Source organism: Salmo salar, chromosome ssa05 (assembly GCF_905237065.1).
Source record: "Salmo salar chromosome ssa05, Ssal_v3.1, whole genome shotgun sequence".
NCBI lineage: Eukaryota > Metazoa > Chordata > Actinopteri > Salmoniformes > Salmonidae > Salmo > Salmo salar.
The window spans coordinates 47,286,569-47,314,108 of NC_059446.1; the positions used below are offsets into that span (position 1 = coordinate 47,286,569).

Here is a 27,540-nt window from a genome sequence, read left to right on the forward strand (position 1 = left end):
GAGCGCTGACCGCCACCGCAGTGAAGCCCCCGTGTTCGTACCGGGGGACAGGGTCTGGCTCTCGACCCGGAACCTGCCCCTCCGCTTGCCCTGCCGGAAGCTGGGGCCGCAGTGTGTAGGGCCCTTCAAAGTCCTGAGGAGGATAAACGAGGTGTGTTATAGGTTACAACTTCCTTCCTATTACCGTATTAACCCCTCGTTTCATGTGTCTCTCCTCAGGCCGGTGGTAGCTGGTCCCCTGCAGGAAGGTGAGGTGCCGGAGGTCCCTCCACCCCCTCTGGACATCAGGGGGTCCCCGGCATACACCATACGGTCCATTCTGGACTCGAGACGCCGGGTGAGGGGCCTGCAGTACCTCGTGGACTGCCCGGAGGAGAGGTGCTGGGTACCGGTGGGGGACGTCTTGGACCCATCCCTATTGAGCGATTTCCATCGCCTCCACCCGGATCGCCCTGCGCCTCGCCCTCCGGGTCGACCTCGAGGCCAGTGTCGGCGAGCTGCGGGAGCCGCGCGTCGGGGGGGGGGGGGGGGGGGGACTGTCACGACTCCTACCGTAGGTAGCTCCCCCTCCTGTTCGGGTGGCGGTCGTCGTCGCCGGCCTACTAGCTGCCACTGATTTCCTTTTCCCCCTTTTTGTTGATTGTGTGCACCTGTTTTTGGTTTGGGCTGATTAGCTGGGCTATTTTAGCCAGGAGGCCCGCCTGCTCTGTGTGCGGGATTGTTTGGTACTGTATTGCAGTGTCTTAGACCACTGTACCACTCGGGAGCCCCACACGTCAAGTTATCCAAACAAACAGAGAATGGGCCTAGCTCATCCCACTTGCTTCCCGGAGGACCCCGGGCCTACGTGTTCTCTGAGACTGATTCTGTTTACTCACCAGCTGTTTTTCAATTAAAAATATTGAGAGAGAGGAATGTGTTGATAGGCAAGCCTGCTATTTCACACACTGGGAAAGGCCTTGGCCTAAACGTTAGCTTATTGTTAGGCTCAAGGTTGCCTGTTGTTGAGACTATAGGCTTGAAGGATAATGGAATACAACAATGTGAGAAATGCCTTGAAGGGTTCAGTGGGATACCTCCTTTCATTCAACAACATCTCTACTGCAGCTTTCTTTCCCAGCACCAGTAATCTCTTTTGTTTTTGTTATTTTTTCTCATGTGCTCGCTCTACATTTGTCATGCCCACTCCTTCTCTGTGATATATTCTGGCTTTGAAGAGCACTGGTGTCAGAGTCATTTTCTCTGTTTCGTTTCCTTTTGCTCTGTACCAAAACATGAAAGCTTACACCCTGCTATTCATCTGCAAGACTACACATTAGAGTGACTAAAGGGTGAAACATTAAGCCCATCAGGCATGCACTTATAGCTATTCATGTGGATTTAAATGTATTGGCTCCATAGTGTTTTGTAGGACTGTGTGAGTGCTGGGTGGTGATAACACCCTATATTGCTACAGTATGGACACAAAAGAGGACTGACTACCGGCGCCTGCACTGAATTAACTAATGGCCCTCATAACCAACATTGCTCTCATAGTCATTATTAACTTGACAAGATTTCATTTGTTTGTATTAAAGGATACCTGATTGTTGTTGTACATGTTTAAATCAGAGGGATGACACCTGCCATTTTAATTGCATGCTGCTGGACAATCATCCTTTTTAATCACTCAATTTAAATGGCCTGGATAGCAATAATTGAAACATATTTAGTTATTATGTTGTTAGCTGAGTGTCATGGCTCTACCAAGGGAACAATAGTCTTACTATGCAGACTGCCTCAAATATTGCACTCCATTTAGCTGGTTTAAGAAGATGGAGCATACACAAATGTTGTGGATGTTGTTTCAAAGCCTAACACAAAGAAATGGACAGCACTTTTAAGGTTGTGGATTAATTCAAAACACCCATATGCATAATAGACCTTATGCGTACGCATAGGCCTATATACACTGAGTATACCAATCATTAGGAACATGGGCATGAATTCTACAAGGTGTCGAAAGCATTCCACAGGAATGCTGGATCATGTTGACTCCAATGTTTCCCACAGTTGTGTCAAGTTGGCTGGATGTCCTTTGGGTGGTGGACCATTCTTGATACACACAGGAAACTGTTGAGCTTGAAAGCCCAGCAGCATTGCAGTTCTTGACACAAACCAGTGAGCCTGGCACCTACTGACATACCCTGTTCAAAGGCACTTAAATCTAACCCTGTTCAAAGGCACATTCACCCTCTGAATAGCACACATACACAATCAATGTCTCAATTGTCTCAAGGCTTAAAAATCTTTCTTTAACCTGTCTCCTTCCCTTCATATATACTGATTGAATTGGATTATTATTATTATTATTATCTATAGGGGATCATAGCTTTCACCTGGATTCACCTGGTCAGTATATGTCATGAAACGATCAATATTTTATAGACTTAGTGTATGAGCCCAATCCCCCCCCAAAAAAGCCTGAATTAAAATAATGATTGTGCCATTATACAATACATCGCCTAATAGCCTATTGCATATTACACATGGCAGAAAAACACAATTGGTCTAGCCTATACACCAAAATTAAACAAATTCTAGTAATCACCTTTGAGTGTGAACTGTATTATTATGCATACTGGATGGACTGGTTAACTTATGCTACGCTCCAAACGTTCTATCCATGAGTCTGGGAGAGAATATAATGTAGGCCAAGGCGATGCTGTTGGTTCATTGATTGTGCAGGGGGGCTTACAAAGTTAACCTACAATTATAGTGAATTTATATTTGATTTTGAATAGCCTAGTATTAGGGCATTTTTTATATTTTTTATAATTAATAAGCTGACACATTACCTTTAGCTACAGAATATCGCACCACTGTGCATTTCCATCTCCTCTCTCCTTTCTAGAGTGGTCAGAGAGAGGTGCTGTCAAGAATGTAATAAAATATGTCTTGTTGTGAAAACATGTTACTATCGATGTTCCCGACCAGATTTCACTTGGTTACCCAAATCAAGCACTGTCTAGTTGCAGGAACAGGGTTGGAGAGCCCATGGCATACAGAGTTTGGGTGGAATATCACCTGTTGCGTAGAAAGGCTGCATGCTCATCAATCGGTGCATGGAGTGAAATATGTGTTATTAAACTGAACAAAAATATAAATGCAACAATTTCAAAGATTTTACTGAGCTACAGTTCATATAAGGAAATCTGTCAATTGAAATAAATTCATTAGACCCTAATCTCTGGATTTCACATGACTGGGAATACAGATATGAATCTGTTGGTCACAGATACCTTAAAAAAGGTAGGGGTGTAGATCAGAAAACCAGTCAGTATCTTTAATGACCACTGTTTGCCTCATGAGGCACAACACATCTCCTTCGCATAGAGTTGATCAGGCGGTTGATTGTGACCTGTGGAATGTTGTCCCACTCCTGTTCAATGGCTGTGCGAAGTTGTTCGATAATGGTGGGAACTAGAACACGCTGTCGTACATGTCGATCCAGAGCATACCCAAACATGCTCAATGGGTGACATGGCTGGTGAGTATGCAGGCCATGGAAGAACTGGAACATTTTCAGTTTCCAGGAAATGCGTACAGGGTGCCGTGTATTATCATGCTGAAACATGAGGTGATGGCGGTGGATGAATGGCACGACAATGGGACTAAGGATCTCATCACGGTATCTCTGTGCATTCAAATTGCCATAGATAAGATAAAATTGTGTTCGTTGTCCATGGCTTATGTCCGTTGTCCATAGCTTAACCCCATCGCCACCATGGGGTACTCTGTTCACAATGTTGACATCAGCAAACTGCTCTACCATACACGCTGTCTGCCATATGCCCGGTACAGTTGAATCCGTGAAGAGCACACTTCTCGATTAGTCGATTACGACGCCGAACAGCAGTCAGGTCAAGATCCTGAGGGCGATGAGCATGCAAATGAGCTTCCCTGAGACGGTTTCTGACAGTTTGTGTAGAAATTCGGATGTGGATGTCCTGAGCTGGCGTGGTTACACGTGGTCTGTCTTTGTGAGGCTAGTTGGACTTACTGCCAAATTCTCTCAAACGACAATGGTAGAGAAATCAATGTTCAATTCTTTGGCAACAGCTCTGGTGGACATTCCTGCTGTCAGCATGACAACTGCACGTTCCATCAAAACTTGAGACATCTCTGGCATTGTGTTGTGTGACAAAACTGTCGGAACTAGAAGCATAAGCATTTCGCTACACTCGCATTAACATCTGCAAACCATGTGTATGTGACCAATAAAATTTGATTTGAAATGAAAACCACATTTTAGAGTGCCTTTTATTGTCCCCAACCCAAGGTCCACCTGTGTAATGATCATACTGTTTAATCAGCTTTTCGAATTTTACATATTAGTAAAGACGAGATTAAATTGAGAATAGTCTGATGGGTGAAAATATGATCACTTGATGAGAGAACAGCATGGACATGAATGAGCAGCCTTAGGCAAGGAACAGATCACAATAGCCTATAGTCGCATCATGCAGCCCATATACTCTATGTTTTGATTTCTAAAACATTCTAAGGTTTGTATCATTCGCAACTAAATCTGCCAAATAACTCTAAATCTAGCATATAGAACCTGATTCAAATTATCACTTTTACAGTGAGGGAAAAAAGTATTTGATCCCCTGCTGATTTTGGACATTTGCCCACTGACAAAGAAATGATCAGTCTATAATTTTAATGGTAGGTTTATTTGAACAGTGAGAGACAGAATAACAACAAAAAAATCCAGAAAAACACGTGAAAAATGTTATAAATTGATTTGCATTTTAATCAGGGAAATAAGTATTTGACCCCCTCTCAATCAGAAAGATTTCTGGCTCCCAGGTGTCTTTTATACAGGTAACGAGCTGAGATTAGGAGCACACACTTAAAGGGAGTGCTCCTAATCTCATTTTATTACCTGTATAAAAGACACCTGTCCACAGAAGCAATCAATCAATCAGATTCCAAACTCTCCACCATGGCCAAGACCAAAGAGCTCTCCAAGGATGTCAGGGACAAGATTGCAGACCTACACAAGGATGAAATGGGCTACAAGACCATCGCCAAGCAGCTTGGTGAGAAGGTGACAACAGTTGGTGCGATTATTCACAAATGGAAGAAACACAAAAGAACTGTCAATCTCCCTCGGCCTTGGGCTCCATGCAAAATCTCACCTCGTGGAGTTGCAATGATCATGAGAACGGTGAGGAATCAGCCCAGAACTACATGGTAGGATCTTGTCAATGATCTCAAGGCAGCTGGGACCATAGTCACCAAGAAAACAATTGCCGAGAAGGACCGAAATCCTGCAGCGCCTGCAAGGGCATTGAAAATGGGTCGGGGATGGGTATTCCAGCATGACAATGACCCAAAACACACGGCCAAGTCAACAAAGGAGTGGCTCAAGAAGAAGCACATTAAGGTCCTGGAGTGGCCTAGCCAGTCTCCAGACCTTAATCTCATAGAAAATCTGTGGAGGGAGCTGAAGGTTCGAGTTGCCAAACGTCAGCCTTGAAACCTTAATGACTTGGAGAAGATCTGCAAAGAGGAGTGGGACAAAATCCCCCCTGAGACGTGTGCAAACCTGGTGGCCAACTACAAGAAACGTCTGACTTCTGTGATTGCCAACAAGGATTTTGCCACCAAGGTCTAAGTCATGTTTTACAGAAGGGTCAAATACTTATTTCCCTCATTAAAATGCAAATCATTTTATAACATTTTTGACATGCGTTTTTCTGGATTTTTTTGTTATTCTGTCTCTCACTGTTCAAGTAAACCTACCATTAAAATTATAGACTGATCATTTCTTTGTCCGTGGGCAAATGTACAAAATCAGCAGGGGATCAAATACTCTTTTCCCTCACTGACAGCTCAACATAGCCACTTCATATGCTCACTCGCTCCGAAATGGGAATTATATCCTTCTTACTATGAAATCATATAATACAAAATGATCTTGTCTGCTAAATTAACTAGCCTACCTGTGGCATGGTGCAAAAATATATTTTCCTCATATCATGTTTCTTTAGAGCTGCCTAAAATAAATAATGGATTTATTGTGATAGTGTATATTAAATTGATTTATTAGACTTTTTAAAATGTAGACGTTCCAAAGGCGCACATCAGTAGCTTGTATGCTGCTTGTATGCGTAGAGGCTTTGAGATACAGTTATTTACATGAAAATAACCGGCTGAAAAAATGTCATGACTGCGACAGCGCTACCCTTGCGCTGCAAAGGCCGTGGCTTTTGTGGAGCAATAGGTACTGATGGTTTGTGGGTGGCAGTTGTTAATGTGTTCAGAGGGTCCCTGGTTCGAGCCCAGGTTGGGGCAAGGAGAGGGACGGAAGCATTACTGTTACATTGGATCACTCAGTTGGGCTCTGCCCAGCTGCTGGGGTGGCTATGGAGAAGGAGGTTGTCAAAGGGGGGTGAGTGTAACCGGTGTGAAATGGCTAGTTAGTTAGTTAGTGGTGTGTGCTAGTAGTGTTTCAATTGATGACATCACTTGCTCTGAGACCTTGAAGTAGTTGTTTCCTTTGCTCTGCAAAGGCTGTGGCTTTTGTGGAACGATACAGTGGTTCATCCTTTAAAAGTTGCAACGTACAATTCTATGGCACATTATTTAAGAGTCAGCCATCATAACCATTAAATCTAGTTTGTGCTAGTTTGACCACCAGAGGGCATCTTTGAGAAACATTTGATAGCCTTCAATAGTGGCTGTACTTGAGAGTTTAAAACCTTTTTTTGTAAGAACATTGTATATGGAACTGATTTTAAGAAATGTTGCTTAATTAATTTGATTAATATTATGGTGTTTCTATTCCAAGAAAAACTACAAACCTCCTGGAAAATATGTCGCTGTACAACATGATGGTCGGGAGTAGGATACAGTACTGGGCTATTTAGCTAAAGAATCCCCGTGTCATGCGGGCACGTGGGAGACTGGGGTTCGATTCCGCGATTCCGTTATGCTGTCCGTAAATAAGAATTCGTAACTGACTTGCCTAGTTAAATAAAGGTTACACTAAGAGCATAACATTATTCACCCTAATTGTATAATTGTAGTCTAGCCAACACCCAAATGGAGATTCAGTGAAAATAGAAATCTCATTGATTTATCAAGACCAGTCCCCATGCTTGTCTCAAAGCAGTGCGAAATGGTGCTAAAATAGTTGTAGGCAATTGCTTCTAACTTCAATATGCTCTTTAAATAAATAAGACCTACACCACTTTTAACAACACATTACTCAACACTAGTGAGACTCATGTTGCCTACGGTAGGCCTACAGTATATTGAAAAATATTTATTTCAATGACGTGACCGCCAATAATTACATATGGGTCTCCCGGTGGCGGCCGACATGGGTATTGAACCTGCATCTGTAGCATCTCATTTTGCACTGTGATGCAGCATCTTAGATCGCTGCACCAATCAGGAGGGCTATTATAATACTGTAAATGGTGTCCAGGTCAGGATAACCAAAACATTTCTTTATTAAAGACTATTAGAAAGAATGTTGGTACTTATTTATTTTCATCCAAAGCCATAAATGAGTCCCTCAGCTTTATGTAAGTGCCGGGCTATATGACTTTGCCATCAACTTGATAATATATACCAATATTTTGGAGGTTATTTTGTTTTCAAAAAACGAAAGTGAGCTATTGTAATCTGAATAAAGGCCAAAATAATATTTGTAAAGGCCAAAACATGTATTTCTGTTTTAGAGGGAGAGAAACGCTGGGCCAATTGTGCACCGCCCTATGGGACTCCCAATCACGGTAAGAAGTGATACATAATAATAATAATAATAATCATTTTTGTTGAATTATTGGTTTTGTCTTTTCTGGTGGATTAAACTGAAATTGCAACTGATCACGGCCGGTTGTGATACAGTCAACCTAACTAAGAAATACATTTGACGATAGAATTCTCCCCCTACCCTCCTTCTAGGCAAGCCTATAGTCCAGCTACCTGCTAATAGCCATAATGGTGCTGTACAATGTGACCTTGTGTGTTTGAAGGAGTATTTTCCAGTAAGCAACAATTTGTTTACCTTCATTAGTCAACTTAGTTCCAAAAATTCTGTAATTCAGTTATATTTATTCCCATAGTAATTCATTATGGATACATAACTAAATAAACATCTGCATTTTGAAAGAGTATTTTTTAATCATAATTTTATTAACGAAACCATAAAGATGCTGATGAAGAAATACAATACTGTACAGTATATGCTTTATCCAACATTTTGCGGTTGCATGAGGTCGCCCACACAAAGCTTTATGTAGGTGCCGAGGCTATATGACTGTGCAATCAACTTGATTATTTAGCAGACATCACCTGTTGATATTCAGCCAACATACATATTTTAAGAATATCATGGAATATAATTGAACATTTTCGTTTCTCCATGCTTGTCTCAGAGGTGGTGGAGTTCCAGAGCTCACAGGTGTCCCTGGCATGGTTTGTGACTTGGATTGTGAGATCTCATTCCTCGCCCTATTCAACGCGTCATTTTTCGACTCTCCGCCAATGCCGTCTGGCTCTGGACCAATGCATCAGCTGTCGCCCATATCTCTGCCCTCAGATGATGTTTTTCTTTCTGCTGGTCTGTCTTCAATGACTCGATCTCGGTCTTCAAAGTTTGAATCTGATCCATGTGCACCTTCTTCAGAATGGTACCATCGATTACAGTGGCCTACGATAGAAACAGTAGATCAATTAATAATTAAAAGTGACTCCAACACGCAAACACTGCACACACATTTTAAGAATCTAGCAAATCTAACTGCTTTCTTGGCAACCATGCGTTTTTTTGGTGCGGCCCGTTTTCCAGCCCTTTGTCCACTGATCTCCACGGATGGTTGTCGGCATGTGTTTTTGTGTGCTTGTTTATATTTGACCCATCCTGTTTTCTCTCTCCAGAGGCACAGTGGGGACGTGACCTCTACAGCCTTGGTCAAGCACCTGAGTCACCGGCGCTTTGTGGCGTCATTACATGTGGACAGTGTGCAGTGCAACAACCAGGACCTGTACCGATGTGTCACCCAGTCCTCCAGGGGCTCTGGGGTCTCCAACTTCGCTGAACTCATCGTCAAAGGTAAATGCACCCACCGTCAGTCAGTGGGACGAGGCTAGGATCTCTCAATATGCTGTATTGTAGGTCTATGAACCAAGGGTGAACTGAATAAAAGTGTTTTAGTCATGTTACTTTGTGTTAGCAAAAGCAGTAAAATGAACATTAATGAATCATTAATCAATTTACACGTCAAACACACTTGTCAGCTGTGGCATAATTTAATCAACACATTGAAGTGCTTGATTGATATTATCATATAGACCAGGTATTCCCAAACAGCGGTACGTGCAATGCCGTCGGGGGTAGCCTCGTTTCACTGCCAAAAATAAAATTAAATCTAATTTTTCAGCGAAATAACAACACAATGTCAAATACAGGTAGCCTAGTCAAATAATTTACGTCAAATCACATCAACCATTACTCCATCGCGGGAATTCCATTTACGATCCTTGTGTAGCCAAACGTAGCTGCTGCTCATTCCGTTTACTTGAAATTGGATTAAGAAAAAGTAAGGCCCATAGATACGCACACCAGCTCTACTTGTAGTACTGCTACTACAGGCAGTACTACTCCTGCACCTGTCGACGACACAAGTTGTTCTGCTTCCACGAGCACATCCATTGCTAGCATCAGTAATTCTACATTCGTTGTTAGCGCAGCTAGCATGGACACTGACAGTTGTGAATCTGATGCAGCTGAAGAGCTCCTGCCCCCTTACCCGGGAAAGCACCAAACAACAGACAGGGATGTTGGACCATCGAAGAGGCGCAAATATGATACATTGATTTGGGGTTCACTTATATTGGGAGTATTGCCTTTCCTCAGCCACAGTGTTATTTGTGCAAAAATACTATCTCACAACTCAATGAAACCTTCACTTTTACACAGACATTTAGAAACAAAACATGCCAATTCGAAAAAATAAGCCATGGGAATTTTTGGAGCGAGAATTAAGACGACTTTAGAGTAGTAAGACATGTATAAAAGCAACAGATACCATTCATAAAAATGTCTAGAAGTGTCTTATATGGTGAGCTACTGAGTGGCTAGGACAGGCAAGCCCCATACTATTGTGGAGGACTTAATTATTCCTGCTGCGACGGATATGGCTCGGACAATGCTTGGGGAAAAGGCCAAAAGAATGATACAGACAATGCCTTCATCAAACAACACTGTTTCACGATGCATCAGTGACATGTCAGGAGATGTTTTGAAACAATTACTGCTTCACATACAAGCCAGTGAATACTATGCGTTACAGCTGGATGAGTCAACAGACGTGGTGGGCCTGGCACAGCTCCTGGTATATGTCCGTTATGTTTATGGGGGGTCAATTAAGAAAGACATCCTCTTCTGGAAACCAAAGCAACAGGAGATATATTTTTTAAGTACTGGACAGCTTTGTGACATCAAATGGATTTTGGTGGTCAAGATGTGTTGGTATGTGTACTGATGGCGCAAAAGCCATGACAGGGAGACATAGTGGAGTGGTACCGCACGTGCAAGCAGTTGCTCCTGATGGCATTTGGGTACACTGCAGCATCCCCCGAGAAGCTCTTGCTGCCAAGGGAATGCCTGACAGCTTGAAAGACGTTTTGGACACTACATTGAAAATGGTTAACCTCTATGGGCTAGGTGGGACGCAAGCGTCCCACCCGTGGTGCACTCCATCAACAGCAGGTGCATTTCAAGAGCGGCAAATTTGAATCCAAATAAATGTCAAAATTCAAATTTTTCAAACATACAACTATTTTACACCCTTTGAAAGATAAACATCTCCTTAATCTAACCACGTTTTACGATTTCAAAAAGGTTTTACGGCGAAAGCATAAATTTAGAGTATGTTAGGACAGTACATTTACAAGAGTTGTGTGTAATGTTTTGTCAATTCAAAGACAGGGTCACCAAAACCATAAAACCAGCTAAAATGATGCACTAACCTTTTACAATCTCCATCAGATGACACTCCTAGGACATTATGTTAGACAATGCATGCATTTTTAGTTCTATCAAGTTCATATTTATATCCAAAAACAGCGTTTTACTATGGCATTGATGTTGAGGAAATCGTTTCCCTCCAATAACCGGCAGTCAAGTCAGCACCACAAATTAAATAATTAAAATTAGAAAACATTGGTAAAATATTATATTGTCATTTAAAGAATTAGAGATTTACATCTCTTGAATGCAATCAACTTGCCAGATTTAAAAATAACCTTACTGGGAAATCACACTTTGCAATAATCTGAGCACTGCGCCCAGAAAAATACGCGTTGCGATACAGACTAGCCGTCATGTTGGGGAGATCTAAAATCGAAAATACTATGTAAATAATCCATTACCTTTGATTCTCTTCATCAGATGTCACTTCCAGGTATCACAGGTCCATAACGAATGTAGTTTTGTTCAAAAAAGCTCATCATTTATGTCCAAAAATCTCCGTCTTGTTAGCACATGATCTAAGCCCGCCGGACTTCACTTCATGAACGAGGGGAAAAAATATATTTACGTTCGTTCAAACATGTCAAACGTTGTATAGCATAAATCATTAGGGCCTTTTTTAACCAGAACATGAATAATATTCAAGGTGGACGAATGCATTCTCTTTTATAACGTATTGGAACGAGGGTACCCAACATGAACTCGCGCGCCAGGTGTCTAATGGGCCATAATCGTTCCATGGCTCTTGTTCGGTCAGATCTCCCTCCAGAAGACTCAAAACACTTTGTAAAGGCTGGTGACATCTAGTGGAAGCAATAGGAAGTGCCAAAATATTCCTCAGCCCCTGTGTTTTTCAATGGCATAGGTTTAAAGGTAATACAACACATCAGGTATCCACTTCCTGTCAGAAAATGTCTCAGGGTTTTGCCTGCCAAATGAGTTCTGTTATACTCACAGACACCATTCAAACAGTTTTAGAAAATTTAGGGTGTTTTCTATCCATATATAATAAGTATATGCATATTCTAGTTACTGGGTAGGATTAGTAACCAGATTAAATCGGGTACATTTTTTTATCCAGCCGTGCAAATTCTGCCCCCTAGCCCCAACAGGTTAACTTTGTTAAAGCAAGGCCCCTGAACTCACGTGTATAGTGACTTGCGAAAGTATTCACCCCCCTTGGCATTTTTCCTAGATGGGATGATATCCTCGGGGTGATGAGAGGTGTTGGGTTTGCGCCAGACATAGCGTTTATCTTGATTGCCATAAAGCTCAATTTTAGTCTCATCTGACCAGATTACCTTCTTCCATATGTTTGGGGAGTCTCCCACATGCCTTTTGGTGAACACTTTAAGCAATGGCTTTTTTCTGGCCACTCTTCTGTAAAGCCCAGCTTGGTCGAGTGTACGGCTTAAAGTGGTCCTATGGACTGATACTCCAATCTCCGCTGTGGAGTTTTGCAGCTCCTTCAGGGTTATCTTTGGTCTCTTTGTTGCCTCTCTGATTAATGCCCTCCTTGCCTGGTCCGTGAGTTTTGGTGGTTTGTTGTGGTGCCATATTCTTTCAATTTTTTTATAATGGATTTAATGGTGCTCCGTCGGATGTTCAAAGTTTCTGATATTTTTTTATAACCCAACCCTGATTTGTACTTCTCCACAACTTTGTCCCTGACCTGTTTGGAGAGCTCATTGGTCTTCATGGTGCCACTTGCTTGGTGGTGCCCCTTGCTTAGTGGTTTTGCAGACTCTGGGGCCTTTCAGAACAGGTACTGAGATCATGTGACCGATCATGTGACACTTAGATTGAACACAGGTGGACTTTATTTAACTAATTATGTGACTTCTGAAGGTAATTGGTTGCAGCAGATCTTATTTAGGGGCTTCATAGCACCACTTGTATCTATTGATTTTTTGGTTGTTGAATTTTTAAGTAAATACTTTTTTTTCATTTCATTTCACCAATTTGGACTATTTTGTGTATGTTAATTACATGAATTACAAATAAAAATCAACTTAAATTACAGGTTGTAATGCAACAAAATAGGTCAAATGTCAAGGGGGATGAATACTTGTGCAAGGCTGTATTTGCTGCACTATGCAATGATATGGGCAGCGACCATGTAACACTTTTACAACATACAGAAGTGCGCTGGTTATCAAGAGACAAGGTATTGACACATTTAAAAAAAAATGAGAGACGAGCTTACTGACCATCATTTTCACTTGGCTCACCGCTTGCATGATGACAATGTTTTTTCTCGCCTGAATGATCTGAATCTAGGATTACAAGGACTCTCCGCAACTATATTCAATGTGCGGTATAAAATTGAGGTTATGATTAAGAAGTTGGAGCTCTTTTCTGTCTGCATGTGTATTTAATGGAAAGGGGATACCTGCCTTCAACTGAAATGTGTCTTCCACATTTTACCCAACCTCTGAATCAGAGAGGTGTGGTGGGCTGCCTTAATCAACATCCACGTCTTTGGCACCCGGGGAACAGTGGGTTAACTGCCTTGCTCAGGGGTGGAACGACAGATTTTTACTTTGTCAGCTCGGGGATTCAATCCAGCAACTTTCCGGTTACTGGCCCAACACTCTAACCACTAGGCTACCTGCCACCATGTGTATATTGTCTTTATTTATGTTTGCCTGATGTATGTGCTTGTTTTTGTATTGTGCAGGGCTCATTTGTAAAAGTGACTTTAGTCTCAATATGACTTCCCTATTGAAATAAAGGTAAATAATAATGTTCCAGGCTGATCAGTATAGCAGTGTTGGAGAGCTGATCTATTGGTCTCCAATGTTGATCCATCATCTCTGCCCCCTCATATCATGTCCTGCAGATGGCCCAACCTCAGTCCCATTACTCACTCTAACCCTAGAGCCTGACACTGCTCTGACAGCGCTTTGATGACACGGCTGAATATGGCTGAATAGGAGGGTTTGATGCCACGCTAGGCCCCAATCCCTAAACCAGAGGAAGGAGATGGAGAGGGAAATAAGGACATGGAGAAATCCTATTCTACTCATCTCCTCTCGTCATTTATATCCTTTGCGTCATCACTTCTTAAAACAGGCCTTGAAAGTAGGGAGAGGTGGTAGACGGAGGGAAAGAGAGAGAGAGTAAGAAATAAGAGAGGAGGGGGAGAGAGTGAGTAAAGGCAGGTTTGTGAAGTAGCACCAATCTAATCCATCGATAGATGTGACAGCACGTATTACGTTGAGTTTAGTGATGCGGACCGTTTGGTGGATGACAGCACAGCCTCTAGCCAGAGCAGAACTAAGCTCACACAGTATCTGCCAGTAAACAACAGCCTCAATCAATTCACAGACTATCTCCAAGTAATGTGCTCAGTTCTGTAGAAAACTGTACAAAGAATTTTCAGCTCTGGAATTGTTAGTAGCATTATAGTAGTGACATGGTTGTTGCCGTAGCTTTTTTAAATTCAGAATATGTGGGTTATTTTTGGCATGGTGTGTTCTGTCCTGACTTCTGATAACTGATGCATAGCCGTTCTGTAATGGGGCCATAACTCATAGCTGCTCGCTCAGTTACTGCTTCTCTGAGTTGTATTTCACAGGGACTGCAGTGTGAGCCCCTTAACAAGGCTTTTATAAACACCCCTGCCCCACTGCCCCCGCTAACAAGAGGGTAATCAGCCTTTTAATTAGCTTGATCAACTAATTTCAGATCACACAAGCGCTCCCCATTCGGCCCATAGATTGCAGGCACAAAGTAATCATGTCAAATGCAAATAGGCCCAAATAGGCCCAGTGTTCAGTCCCTGCAATGTAGAACACATTTTGTTGTGTTTCACCCCTGAGGTGTTTTTGGCTAACATTTATCATATCAGTTATCATGTTTCGATAAAAAACTAATTTTCAGGGATCTCGAAAAATATTCATAATTGAGTAAATTCATAAGTACATTTAAAGCTACATTAACAATCCTCCAGCTGATACAGTCAGCTGGGTTTGTGTTCCTAAACACAAAATGGTGCTGAAAACAGAAATGCAACAGTAATGAATATTGCCAGTTATAGAATCCTTGGGAAAGTACAGTAAGGGAGTATTGTTGATGTGAGATGAGGTGAATTTACATCAATATATAGTATTATAGCCTGTCTCCCTGTGCTTCCAGAGGCTTGTGAGGCTTGCATGATTGCCTGCAGTGTGTACGAGTTCTGTGGAAGCATCCATGGGATGAGGCAGGAATAGAGACGACAGCCCTCTGAGAGGACAGTCATAATAGACACCGGCGCCTCTGCAGGAATCAGGGATTAGTCACAGCCACAGACCTAACTCTGATCTTTCTGTCACTCTTAGTCCTCGTTTTTCTGCATTCCCATCTTCCCCTCACACAGTCGACTTACTGTATAATTGCTCAGTGGCTCTGAGAGTCTGCTGTAAGTGTCATTTGGACAGTGGCCTCTGAAATGATTTCTGCTTTGGAAATGATGTTGGGTCTCTTCTTTCATCTTAGTGACTTCCTCTGTGAAGTGCTTGCATTAATTACGGTGCCAGCGGAGGCACACATCGCTCAATTAACCTGTTGAGGACAGACAACAGTCAATGGCATCGCACGGCGCAAAATATAAAGCCAACTAAAATACCACAATTCAATTTTCTCAAACAATCAACTATTTTACACCATTTTAAAGATAAGACTCTCGTTAATCTAACCACATTGTCCGATTTCAAAAAGGCTTTACAGCGAAAGCAAAACATTAGATTATGTTAGGAGAGTACATAGACACAAATAATCACACAGCCATTTTCCAAGCAAGCATATATGTCACATAAACCCAAACCACAGCTAAATGCAGCACTAACCTTTGATGATCTTCATCAGATGACACTCCTAGGACATTATGTTATACAATACATGCATGTTTTGGTCAATCAAGTTGAAATTTATATTAAAAAAACAGCTTTTTACATTAGCATGTGATGTTCAGAACTAGCATACCCACCGAAAACTTCCGGTGAATTTATTAAATTACTCATGATAAACGTTCACAAAAAACATAACAATTATTTTAAGAATTATAGATACAGAACTCCTTTATGCAATCGCTATGTCCGATTTTAAAATAGCTTTTCGGTGAAAGCACATTTTGCAATATTCTGAGTACATAAATCGGCCATCACAGGCTAGCTAATTTGACACCCACCAAGTTTGGGGCTCACTAAACTCAGAATTACTATAAGAAAAGTTGGATTACCTTTGCTGTTCTTCGTAAGAATGCACTCCCAGGACTTCTACTTCAACAACAAATGTTGTTTTGGTTCCAAATAATCCATAGTTATATCCAAATACCTCCGTTTTGTTCGTGCGTTCAGGTCACTATCCGAAGGGTGACGCGCGAGCGCATTTCGTGACAAAAAATTTAAAAATATTCCATTACCGTACTTCGAAGCATGTCAAACGCTGTTTAAAATCAATTTTATGCTATTTTTCTCGTAAAATAGCGATAATATTCCAACCGGGCAACGTTGTATCCATTCGAAGGCTGAAAGAAAAAAATTGAGAATTCTCATGAACGCGCATCTCCAGTCTCACTGTCCCTAGGCTGACCACTCACAAACAGAGCTGCTGTACTTTGCCCAGAGACAGCAGACACCCCATTCCACTTTCTGGCGGCTTTAGAGAGCCAATGGAAGCCTTAGAAAGTGTCACGTTACAGCACAGATGCTGTAATGTCGATAGAGATGCAACAGAAGGACAACAAATTGTCAGACAGGGCACTTCCTGTTTGGAATCTTCTCAGGTTTTGGCCTGCCATTTGAGTTCTGTTATACTCACAGACACCATTCAAACAGTTTTAGAAACTTTAGAGTGTTTTCTATCCAAATCTACTAATTATATGCATATTCTAGTTTCTGGGCAGGAGTAGTAGCCAGATTAAATCGGTACGTTTTTTTATCCGGCCGTGAAAATACTGCCCCCTATCCCAAAGAAGTTAAGAGAGCTTGTATTCTGAGATCATACATATTCCTCAGACCATATGTACAGCTGTTTTTTTCACTCACGGTTATCTGTTATGTTCATGTATGGCTAGTTAATGTGCTATTAATAGGTGGGTCCAATCTGCTATTTGAACCCTTGATCTGCTAAAAATGTTCAGACATTGGGGGGGCTCAAACCGATCCAACACGACTGAAGTGCCGAAGTAACCGCCCGAGCGGGCTACAACAGACTCTTCCATCGCGACGTCCCCCTAAGGCCCTCCTGCTAGCCTGCTATCCCCGGCCCGCTAGCTATCTGAATCGCCGTGTCTCCAGCTCGCCTAGCTACCCACTGGTCCCTATGATCACTCAGCTACGCATACCTCTTTATAATGTCAATATGCCTTGTCCATTTCTGTTTTGGTTAGTGATTATTGTCTTATTTCACTGTAGAGCCTCCAGCCCTGCTCAATATGCCTTAGCTAGCCCTTTTGTTTCACCTCCCACACATGCAGTGACCTCACCTAGTCTAAATGATGTCTCTAGAGACAAAACCTCTCTCATCAGCACTCAATGCCTAGATTTACCTCCACTGTATTCACATCCTACCATACCTTTGTCTGTACATTATGCCTTGAATCTATTCTTCCATGCCCAGAAACCTGCTCCTTTTACTCTCTGTTCCGAACGCACTGGACGACCAGTTCTTATAGCCTTTATCCGTACCCTTATCCTACTCCACATCTGTTCCTCTGGTGATGTAAAGGTTAATACAGGCCCTGCAGCGCCTAGCTCCACTTCCATTCCCCAGGCGCTCTCATTTGTTGACTTCTGTAGCCATAAAAGCCCTGGTTTCATGCATGTTAACATTAGAAGCCTCCTCCCTAAGTTTGTTTTATTCACTGCTTTAGAACACTCTGCCAACCCGGATATCCTAGCAATGTCTAAATCCTGGTTTAGGAAGACCACAAGAAAACCTGAAATTTCCATCCCTAACTATAACATTTGCCAACAAGATAGAACTGCCAAAGGGGGCGGAGTCTACTGCAGAGATAAATGCAGAGTTCTGTCATACTATCCAGGTCTGTGCCCAAACAATTTGAGCTTCTGCTTCTGAAAATCCACCTTTCCAGAAACAAGTCTTTCGCCGCTTCTTATAGACCACTTTCTGCCCCCAGCTGTGCCTTGGACACCATATGTGAATTGATTGCCCCAGGTCAATCTTCAGAGCTCATACTGTTAGGTGACCTAAACTGGGACATGCTTAACACCCCGGCCGTCCTACAATCTAAGCTGGATGCCCTCAATCTCACACAAATTATCAATGAACCTACCAGGTACAACCCCAAATCCGTAAAAACGGGCACCCTCATAGATATCATCCTGACCAACCTGCCCCCTTAAATACACCTCTGCTGTCTTCAACCAGGATCTCAGCGATCACTGTCTCATTGCCTGCGTCCATAATGGGTCTGCGGTCAAACGACCACCCCTCATCACTGTAAAACGCTCCCTAAAACACTTCAGTGAGCAGGCCTTTCTAACCTGTTAGGGCTAGGGGGCAGTATTGACACGGCCGGATAAAAAACGTACCCGATTTAATCTGGTTACTACTCCTGCCCAGTAACTAGAATATGCATATAATTATTGGCTTTGGATAGAAAACACCCTAAAGTTTCTAAAACTGTTTGAATGGTGTCTGTGAGTATAACAGAACTCATATGGCAGGCAAAACCTGAGAAGATTCCTTACAGGAAGTGCCCTCTCTGACAAGATCTTGTTCTTCTTGTCTCTGTTTATTGAAGACTGAGGATCTTTGCTGTAACGTGACACTTCCTACGGCTCCCATAGGCTCTCAGAGCCCGGAAAAATGCTGAATGATATCGAGGCATCCCCAGGCTGAAACACATTATCGCGTTTGGATAGTGGCCGGTCAGAGTACTCTGAGACTCACGCTCGTGCACGAGGGAACAAGATGTTTTTATTTTCTCTCTCTTTGTACGTATACACGCTTTCCCGGTCGGAATATTATCGCTTTTTTACGAGAAAAATAGCATAAAAATTGATTTTAAACAGCGGTTGACATGCTTCGAAGTACGGTAATGGAATATTTAGAATTTTTTTGTCACGAAATGCGCCGTGCTCGTCACCCTTATTTACCCTTTCGGATAGTGTCTTGAACGCACGAACAAAACGCCGCTATTTGGATATAACAATGGATTATTTGGGACCAAACCAACATTTGTTATTGAAGTAGAAGTCCTGGGAGTGCATTCTGACGAAGAACAGCAAAGGTAATAACATTTTTCTTATAGTAAATCTGACTTTGGTGAGTGCTAAACTAGCTGGGTGTCTAAATAGCTAGCCCTGTGATGCCGGGCTATCTACTTAGAATATTGCAAAATGTGCTTTCACCGAAAAGCTATTTTAAAATCGGACATATCGAGTGCATAGAGGAGTACTGTATCTATAATTCTTAAAATAATTATGTTTTTTGTGAACGTTTATCGTGAGTAATTTAGTAAATTCACCGGAAGTGTTCGGTGGGAATGCTAGTCACATGCTAGTCACATGCTAATGTAAAAAGCTGGTTTTTGATATAAATATGAACTTGATTGAACAAAACATGCATGTATTGTATAACATAATGTCCTAAGATTGTCATCTGATGAAGATCATCAAATGTTAGTGCTGCATTTAGCGGTGGTTTGGGTTTATGTGACATTATATGCTAGCTTGAAAAATGGGTGTCTGATTATTTATGGCTGGGTACTCTGCTGACATAATCTAATGTTTTGCTTTCGTTGTAAAGCCTTTTTGAAATCGGACAGTGTGGTTAGATTAACGAGAGTCTTGTCTTTAAAATGGTGTAAAATAGTCATATGTTTGAGAAATTGAAGTAATAGCATTTCTAAGGTATTTGAATATCGCGCCACGGGATTCCACTGGCTGTTGGCTAGGGTGGGACGCAAACGTCCCACCTAGCCCAGAGAGGCTAATCAACCTGGCCCGGGTATCCTGGAAGGATATTGACCTCATCCCGTCAGGAGAGGATGCCTGGTTATTCTTTAAAAGTGCTTTCCTCACCATCTTAAATAAGCATACCCCGTTCAAAAAATGTAGAACCAGGAACAGAAATAGCCCTTGGTTCACTCCAGACCTGACTGCCCTTGACCTGCAAAAAAACATCTTGTGGTATACTGCATTAGCATCGAATAGCCCCCCGCGATATGCAACTTTCAGGGAAGTTAGGAACCAATATACACAGGCAGTTAGGAAACCAAAGCTTTTAAAAGCAGAAATCTGCATCCTGTAGCTCAAAATCCCAAAAGTTCTGGGACAATGTAAAGTCCTTGGAGAATAAGAGCATCTCCTCCCAGCTGCCCACTGCACTGAGGCTAGGAAACACTGTCACCACCAATAAATACACGATAATTGAGAATTTCAATAAGAAGTTTTCTACGGCTGGCCATGCTTTCCACCTGGCTACCCCTACCCCGGTCAACAGCACTGCACCCCACAGAGCAACTTGCCCAAGCCTCCCCCATTTCTCCTTCACCCAAATCCAGATAGCTGATGTTCTGAAAGAGTTGCAAAATCTGGACTCCTACAAATCAGCTGGGCTAGACAATCTGGACCCGCTCTTTCTAAAATTATCCACCGCAATTGTTGCAACCCCTATTAATAGCCTGTTCAACCTCTCTTTCGTATCGTCTGAGATCCCCAAAGATTGGAAAGCTGCCGCGGTCATCCCCCTCTTCAAAGGGGAGACACTCTAGACCCAAGCTGTTACAGACCTATATCTATCCTACCCTGCCTTTCTAAGGTCTTCGAAAGCCAAGTCAACAAACAGATCACCGACCATTTCAAATCCCACCGTACCTTCTCCACTGCAATCTGGTTTCCGAGCTGGTCATGGGTGCACATCAGCCACGCTCATGGTCCTAAACGATATCATAACCGCCATTGATAAAAGACAATACTGTGCAGCCGTATTCATCGACCTGGCCAAGGCTTTCGACTCTGTCAATCACCACATTCTTATCGGCAGACTTAACAGCCTTGGTTTCTCAAATGACTGCCTCGCCTGGTTCACCAACTACTTCTCAGACAGAGTTCAGTGTGTCAAATCGGAGGGTCTCTATAGGGGTGCCACAGGGTTCAATTCTCGGGCCGACTCTTTTCTCTGTATACATCAATGATTTCACTTTTGCTGCTGGTGATACTCTGATCCACCTCTACGCAGACGACACCATTCTGTATACTTCTGGCCCTTCTTTGGACACTGTTAACTAACCTCCTCACGGGCTTCAATGCCATACAACTCTCCTTCCGTGGCCTCCAACTGCTCTTAAATGCAAGTAAAACTAAATGAATGCTCTTCAACCGATCGCTGCCCGCCCCTGCAAATACCTACAGTGAGGGAAAAAAGTATTGATCCCCTGCTGATTTTGTACGTTTGCCCATTGACAAAGAAATGATCAATCTATAATTTTAATGGTGGGTCTATTTGAACAGTGAGAGACAGAATAACAACAAAAAAAATCCAGAAAAACACATAAAAAATGTTATAAATTGATTTGCATATTAATGAGGGAAATAAGTATTTTACCCCCTCTCAATCAGAAAGATTTCTGGCTCCCAGGTGTGATCCTAATCTCAGTTTGTTACCTGTATAAAAGACACCTGTCCACAGAAGCAATCAATCAATCAGATTCCAAACTCTCCACCATGGCCAAGACCAAAGAGCTCTCCAAGGATGTCAGGGACAAGATTGTAGACCTACACAAGGCTGGAATGGGCTACAAGACCATCGCCAAGCAGCTTGGTGAGAAGGTGACAACATCAGCCCAGAACTACACGGGAGGATCTTGTCAATGATCTCAAGGCAGCTAGGACCATAGTCAAAAATAAAACAATTGGTAACACACTACGCCGTGAAGGACTGAAATCCTGCAGTGCCCGCGAGGTCCCCCTGCTCAAGAAAGCACATATACATGCCCGTCTGAAGTTTGCCAATGAACATCTGAATGATTCAGAGGACAACTGGGTGAAAGTGTTGTGGTCAGATGAGACCAAAATGGAGCTCTTTGGCATCAACTCAACTCGCCGTGTTTGGAGGAGGAGGAATGCTGCCTATGACCTCAAGAACACCATCCCCACCGTCAAACATGGAGGTGGAAACATTATGCTTTGGGGGTGTTTTTCTGCTAAGGGGACAGGACAAGTTCACCGCACCAAAGGGACGATGGACGGGGCCATGTACCGTCAAATCTTGGGTGAGAGCCTCCTTCCCTCAGCTAGGGCATTGAAAATGGGTCGGGGATGGGTAATCCAGCATGACAATGACCCAAAACACACAGCCAAGGCAACAAAGGAGTGGTTCAAGAAGAAGCACATTAAGGTCCTGGAGTGGCCTAGCCAGTCTCCAGACCTTAATCTCATAGAAAATCTGTGGAGGGAGCTGAAGGTTCGAGTTGCCAAACGTCAGCCTCGAAACCTTAATGACTTGGAGAAGATCTGCAAAGAGGAGTTGGACAAAATCCCTCCTGACATGTGTGCAAACCTGGTGGCCAACTACAAGAAACATCTGACCTCTATGATTGCCAACAAGGATTTTGCCACCAAGTACTAAGTCATGTTTTACAAAGGGGTCAAACACTCATTTCCCTCATTAAAATGCAAATCAATTTATAACATTTTTGACATGCGTTTTTCAGGATTCTTTTGTTAATATTCTGTCTCTCACTGTTCAAATAAACCTACCATTAAAATGATAGATCATTTCTTTGTCAGTGGGCAAATGTACAAAATCAGCAGGGGATCAAATACTTTTTTCTCTCACTGTAGGTGTCTGGTTAGAATGTAAACTCTCCTTCCAGACTCACTTTAAGCATCTCCAATCCAAAATTAAATCTAGAATTGGCTTCCTATTTCGCAACAATGCATCCTTCACTCATGGTGCCAAACATACCCTCGTAAAACTGACTATCCTGCCGATCCTTGACTTCGGCGATGTCATTTACAAAATATCCTCCAACACTCTACTCAGCAAATTGATGCAGTCTATCACGGTGCCATCCGCTTTGTCACCAAAGCCACATATACTACCCACCACTGTGACCTGTACGCTCCTGTTGGCTGGCCCTCGCTTCATATTCGTCGCCAAACCCACTGGCTCCAGGTCATCTACAAGTCTTTGCTAGGTAAAGCCCCGCCTTATCTCAGCTCACTGGTCACCTTAGCAGCGCGCGCTCCAGCAGGTAGTTTTCACTGGTCACCCCCAAAGCCAATTCCTCTTTTGGCCGCTTTTCCTTCCAGTTCTCTGCTGCCAATGACTGGAACAAATTGCAAAAATCACTGAGGCTGGAGACTCATATCTCCCTCACTAACTTTAAGAATCAGCTGTCAGAGCAGCTCACAGAACATTGCACCTGTACATAGCCCATCTGTAAATAGCCCATCCAACTACCTCATCCCCATATTGTCATTTATTTTTTTGCTCCTTTGCACCCCAGTATCTCTACTTGCACATTCACCTTCTGCACATCTATCACTCCAGTGTTTAATTGCTAAATTGTAATTACTTTGCCACTATGGCCTATTTATTGCCTTACCTCCCTAATCTTACTTCATTTGCACACACTGTATATCGATTTTTTTCTACTGTGTTATTGACTGTACGTTTGTTTATTCCATGTGTAACTTTGTGTTCTTGTTTGTGTCACACTGCTTTGCTTTATCTTGGCCAGGTCACAGTTGTAAATGAGAACTTGTTCTCAAGTGGCCTACCTTGTTAAATAAAGTTGTAAAAAAAAATATATATATATATATATATATATATATATATATATATATATATATATATATATATATATATATATATGTGTAAAAAAACCCTGAAGGTTATGGATGTAGTAAAAGGAAGCCTATTTAGAGTAAAAGGATGAAAAAGCTGATAAGCATGTTGTAATAAGACTGATTAGCAATAGTATATAGTACTTTTAAGTACAGTGGAATGCAGTTCCAACCACTTCCGACCAACATAGTCCTCAAATGTCACATAGTGTCACGCTCTGACCTGAGAGAGACGTTTTTCTCTGTTTCGTTAGGTCAGGGTGTGATATGGGGTGGGCATTCTATGTATTTTATTTCTATGTTTTGGCCGGGTATGGTTTCCAATCAGAGGCAGCTGTCTATCGTTGTCTCTGATTGGGAGACATACTTAGGCAGCCTTTTCCCACCTGCTTTTTGTGGGTAGTTGTGTTCTGTTTTGTATTATGTGACCTGACAGAACTGTTGGCTTTCGTTTTGTTTCTTTTGTTAAAGTGTTTCGTATTATTAAATAATTATCATGAACACTCACCACGCTGCGCTTTGGTCCCCTCTTTTCGACAGCCGTAACACATAGTGGATGGAGGAAATACAGCTACTGTGTATAGAAGCAATAATAACATTAAAATAAACTCACAGCCTCCTACCCTGTCTTTTTCCCACAGTTCCCCCCTCCCCTATCGCGCCCCCACAGCTGCTGCGAGCGGGCTCCACATATCTGATTATCCAGCTCAACACCAACTCCATCCTGGGAGATGGCCCTATTATCAGGAAGGAGATTGAGTACCGGGCCAGCCAATCACCTTGGTCCGAGGTCCATGGGGTCAACATGGTCACCTACAAGCTGTGGCACCTGGACCCAGACACGGAGTATCACATAAGTGTGTTGCTGACCCGGCCCGGAGAGGGCGGCACCGGACCACCTGGACCACCCCTCGTCAGCAGGACTAAGTGTGCAGGTGAGGGTCTGGGCGGTGTGACAAGGTCTAGATAAGCTTGTACAGTATGTGACATTCTCATAGTTGGCAGTGTTTGGTAACAGAATATTTTGGTAATACATGTTATTAACCACTTGCAAATCCTTGATAAAATCTTACCATACCATATCATAATTTTAAAGCCACATACTTTTTTAAATGATTTGCAATTTTTATTGTAAGATCATTCTAGTTTTCTTGGTCTTGGTATGTTTCTAGTCTTGATAAATAGAGGGAAATGTGTCACTCTACAAGCCGTTTGCTTCCTTTGTGGACTTTACCTCCGAAACGCTCCTCATATTTTTGGGTAATTTTAGACCGAATATTTCTTCAGACTATTCAAAGTACAGATGCCCAACAGCTAGACACTCAGACTTTATTCAATCTCAGAGTAAGTGCTGCTTCATTATATTGTTGAATTTGAAAAGTGGAATAACAGACCATGGACTGTGGCGATAATGTGGCAAAATTGTATTCCAGACTGAAACCCCTCTGTGAGATTGAGAGGTGGTCTTTGTAAAAATATAATTTGTTCTGGAAGAAAACAACTAACACGCACATACACACACACGCACGGACACTCAACCACAAAATTCATGCCTATTTCCTGTGGGCATTTGTCCCATGTCTTCTACAGTCATCAGTCTTTAATATGCACAACGATAACTTCCCACCACAAACCATCTCTCACACCCCCCTCCCTGTTCTACCAACCATAGCCACCATGTCCTCTCTCTGATGACACATTAAGCACACTCACTCCCTTTTCCCAATAGCCACAGACAGTAAAATAGAGAGAGCCCAGAGCCAGCTCTTACTCAAAAACACAGAAAATAATATAAAATGAGAGGAAGTAGAGATACACAAGGAAAATGTTTTTATATTTTCAAAGAGATAGACAGGGAAAGAGGAGAGGGAATGTTATAGTTGTGACGTGAGAGAGGATGCACACACTGTTCTAATGTAAATGTATTTTAGTGGCACCATTGTATCCTGTCTGTCATGTTTTTTTCCTCCAGATAATTTGCATACCAATGGTGACTCCAAATAACTGTCTCAGATATCAAAGCCTGACCTCTTGCCCTGTAATTTCCCAAGCTGTTGTTTTCACAACATAAGGGTTAGGTTGTTGTGTCTACTTATGTGTTCTGTTGGTGGCATGATCCTGATTCACACACCTTCACATACTCCCCATCCATCACCAGGTCCACCCTCCATGAGTCTCTAATCACCACCATGACACCCTTGCGTTCCTTTGACCCCTGTCCCCCAGACCATCTGGTCCAGAACCCACACTGACCCCACATTTCATCATTGCCTTATGATCCTCCTCACCTTTGTTGGGCTGCTTAGGTCTAAGCATAAGGACAAATATGGTCTTGTCACAGTGGGGATCTCTGGGAGTGTGCTAGTTACCAGAGTGAACAGATGGGAGGCTTGGACCCTCTGGGTGTTATTCTGACTAAAGTAAATTTCTTCTCCAAAAAAAAGTGTTGTCATGGACTGGGTATGTTCTGCTGTTCCGTGTGAACAATGCCTCTCTTCCTGGCTTGCTCTGACCTATATAGTGGAGCCTAGACGTCCTCCTGTGAGTACTGTAAAACTAATGGCCGTGAATATGAACATGGTCTCCGCCCGCCTCTGATGGCCAGCCAGGTGTGCTTGATGAGCCATCACTGTGATTATCAGCAGGGCTGCATTATCGTAGCTAAAAGCCCTCAAGTAAATCACAGAGGAGACAAGTTATTTCCAAACCACATTAATAGGCTTCCACCTGCTTCTGGGTCACTGAGCCTTCTGGAGAGCCCCCTGCCACCAAACCTCTCTGCCGAGCGAGGGGCTTCATGCCGGTGCCCGACTAAAATTAGGAACATTACAGAGAGTGCTCATGCCTTTCACAGCTCGTCTTCCTTGCCCATTATGGCAGCCTCTCTGTCAGTGACTGCATCTTGCTTCATTCCTCCTTCATCACCCATCTCCCCTGTGGTTAAGTCTCCACAGACTCCCTCCACAGCTTAGCACCAACCCAGGCCAAGGACAACCCTGTCCACAGTTAATCCCATGGATCAGTATTAGTGGGGGTAATAAACCAGAAGCTCTCCCCTTCCTTTCCTCTCATTTCTATACTGTGAGGAATAAGCATGTCGCTCTGGGCCATGTTGGGGATACTGCAACCCCTCTCCGAAGGCTGCCAGGGATTGTGCGTTGCACACAGTCGAGTGTGGCATGCAGGCAAATTGACTGGGCAAGGGGAAGGGTGTTGGCACAAAAGTCAAATTTGATGAAAATCCACAATGGTCACACTGTGTCCTCTTCTGTGTTTTTTATTTTCATCAGTTCGTCAGTTTAAAGCCCCTCTTTATTTGGCTTTGAGACTGTGCAGACTATCAATTACACCATAACGACAATCCTCAATCAAATTGAACAATTGTTCAAACATTTTCTGCCGCGTCTAATGTACCACTACTTGATTACCCAGCCCACATATATTTTTCTGCTGTCACAAACTGATGTTCAGAACAATGCAGTGGTCATGCATCCTTCTAGACCGAAATGCAAAAAAAAAAATTTGGAAAGTAAACTGGTGACTGTGGAAAGGCTTAAGTATAGATTGCCAGTGTCATGAAATTCTGCTTCAGTGAGAAAGATAATAAATAGGAAGGGATAAATGGATAAACTTCAGGGAGAGATATAAGGGATAAAAAGATAAATATCCGCAAGGAAGAGATTACCTTTTGAGTGGTGA

The 27,540-nt window shown here is 42.6% G+C and overlaps 1 protein-coding gene across 7 annotated transcripts in view; it reads left to right on the forward strand.

The window, feature by feature from the left end:
- The window catches only part of LOC106604982 (receptor-type tyrosine-protein phosphatase U), a 297,005-nt gene that overhangs the window by 138,300 nt on the left and 131,165 nt on the right, over window positions 1–27,540 (forward strand). For 5 of the 7 annotated variants that reach the window (XM_045718284.1, XM_045718282.1, XM_045718285.1 and 2 more), the window contains exons 6-8: window positions 7,740–7,793; window positions 8,941–9,115; window positions 24,483–24,776. In XM_045718284.1, the coding sequence (XP_045574240.1) occupies window positions 7,740–7,793; window positions 8,941–9,115; window positions 24,483–24,776 (523 nt within the window). The remainder of the gene's footprint in view (window positions 1–7,739; window positions 7,794–8,940; window positions 9,116–24,482; window positions 24,777–27,540) is intronic. The other 2 variants (XM_045718286.1, XM_045718288.1) reach the window with 1 other exon arrangement.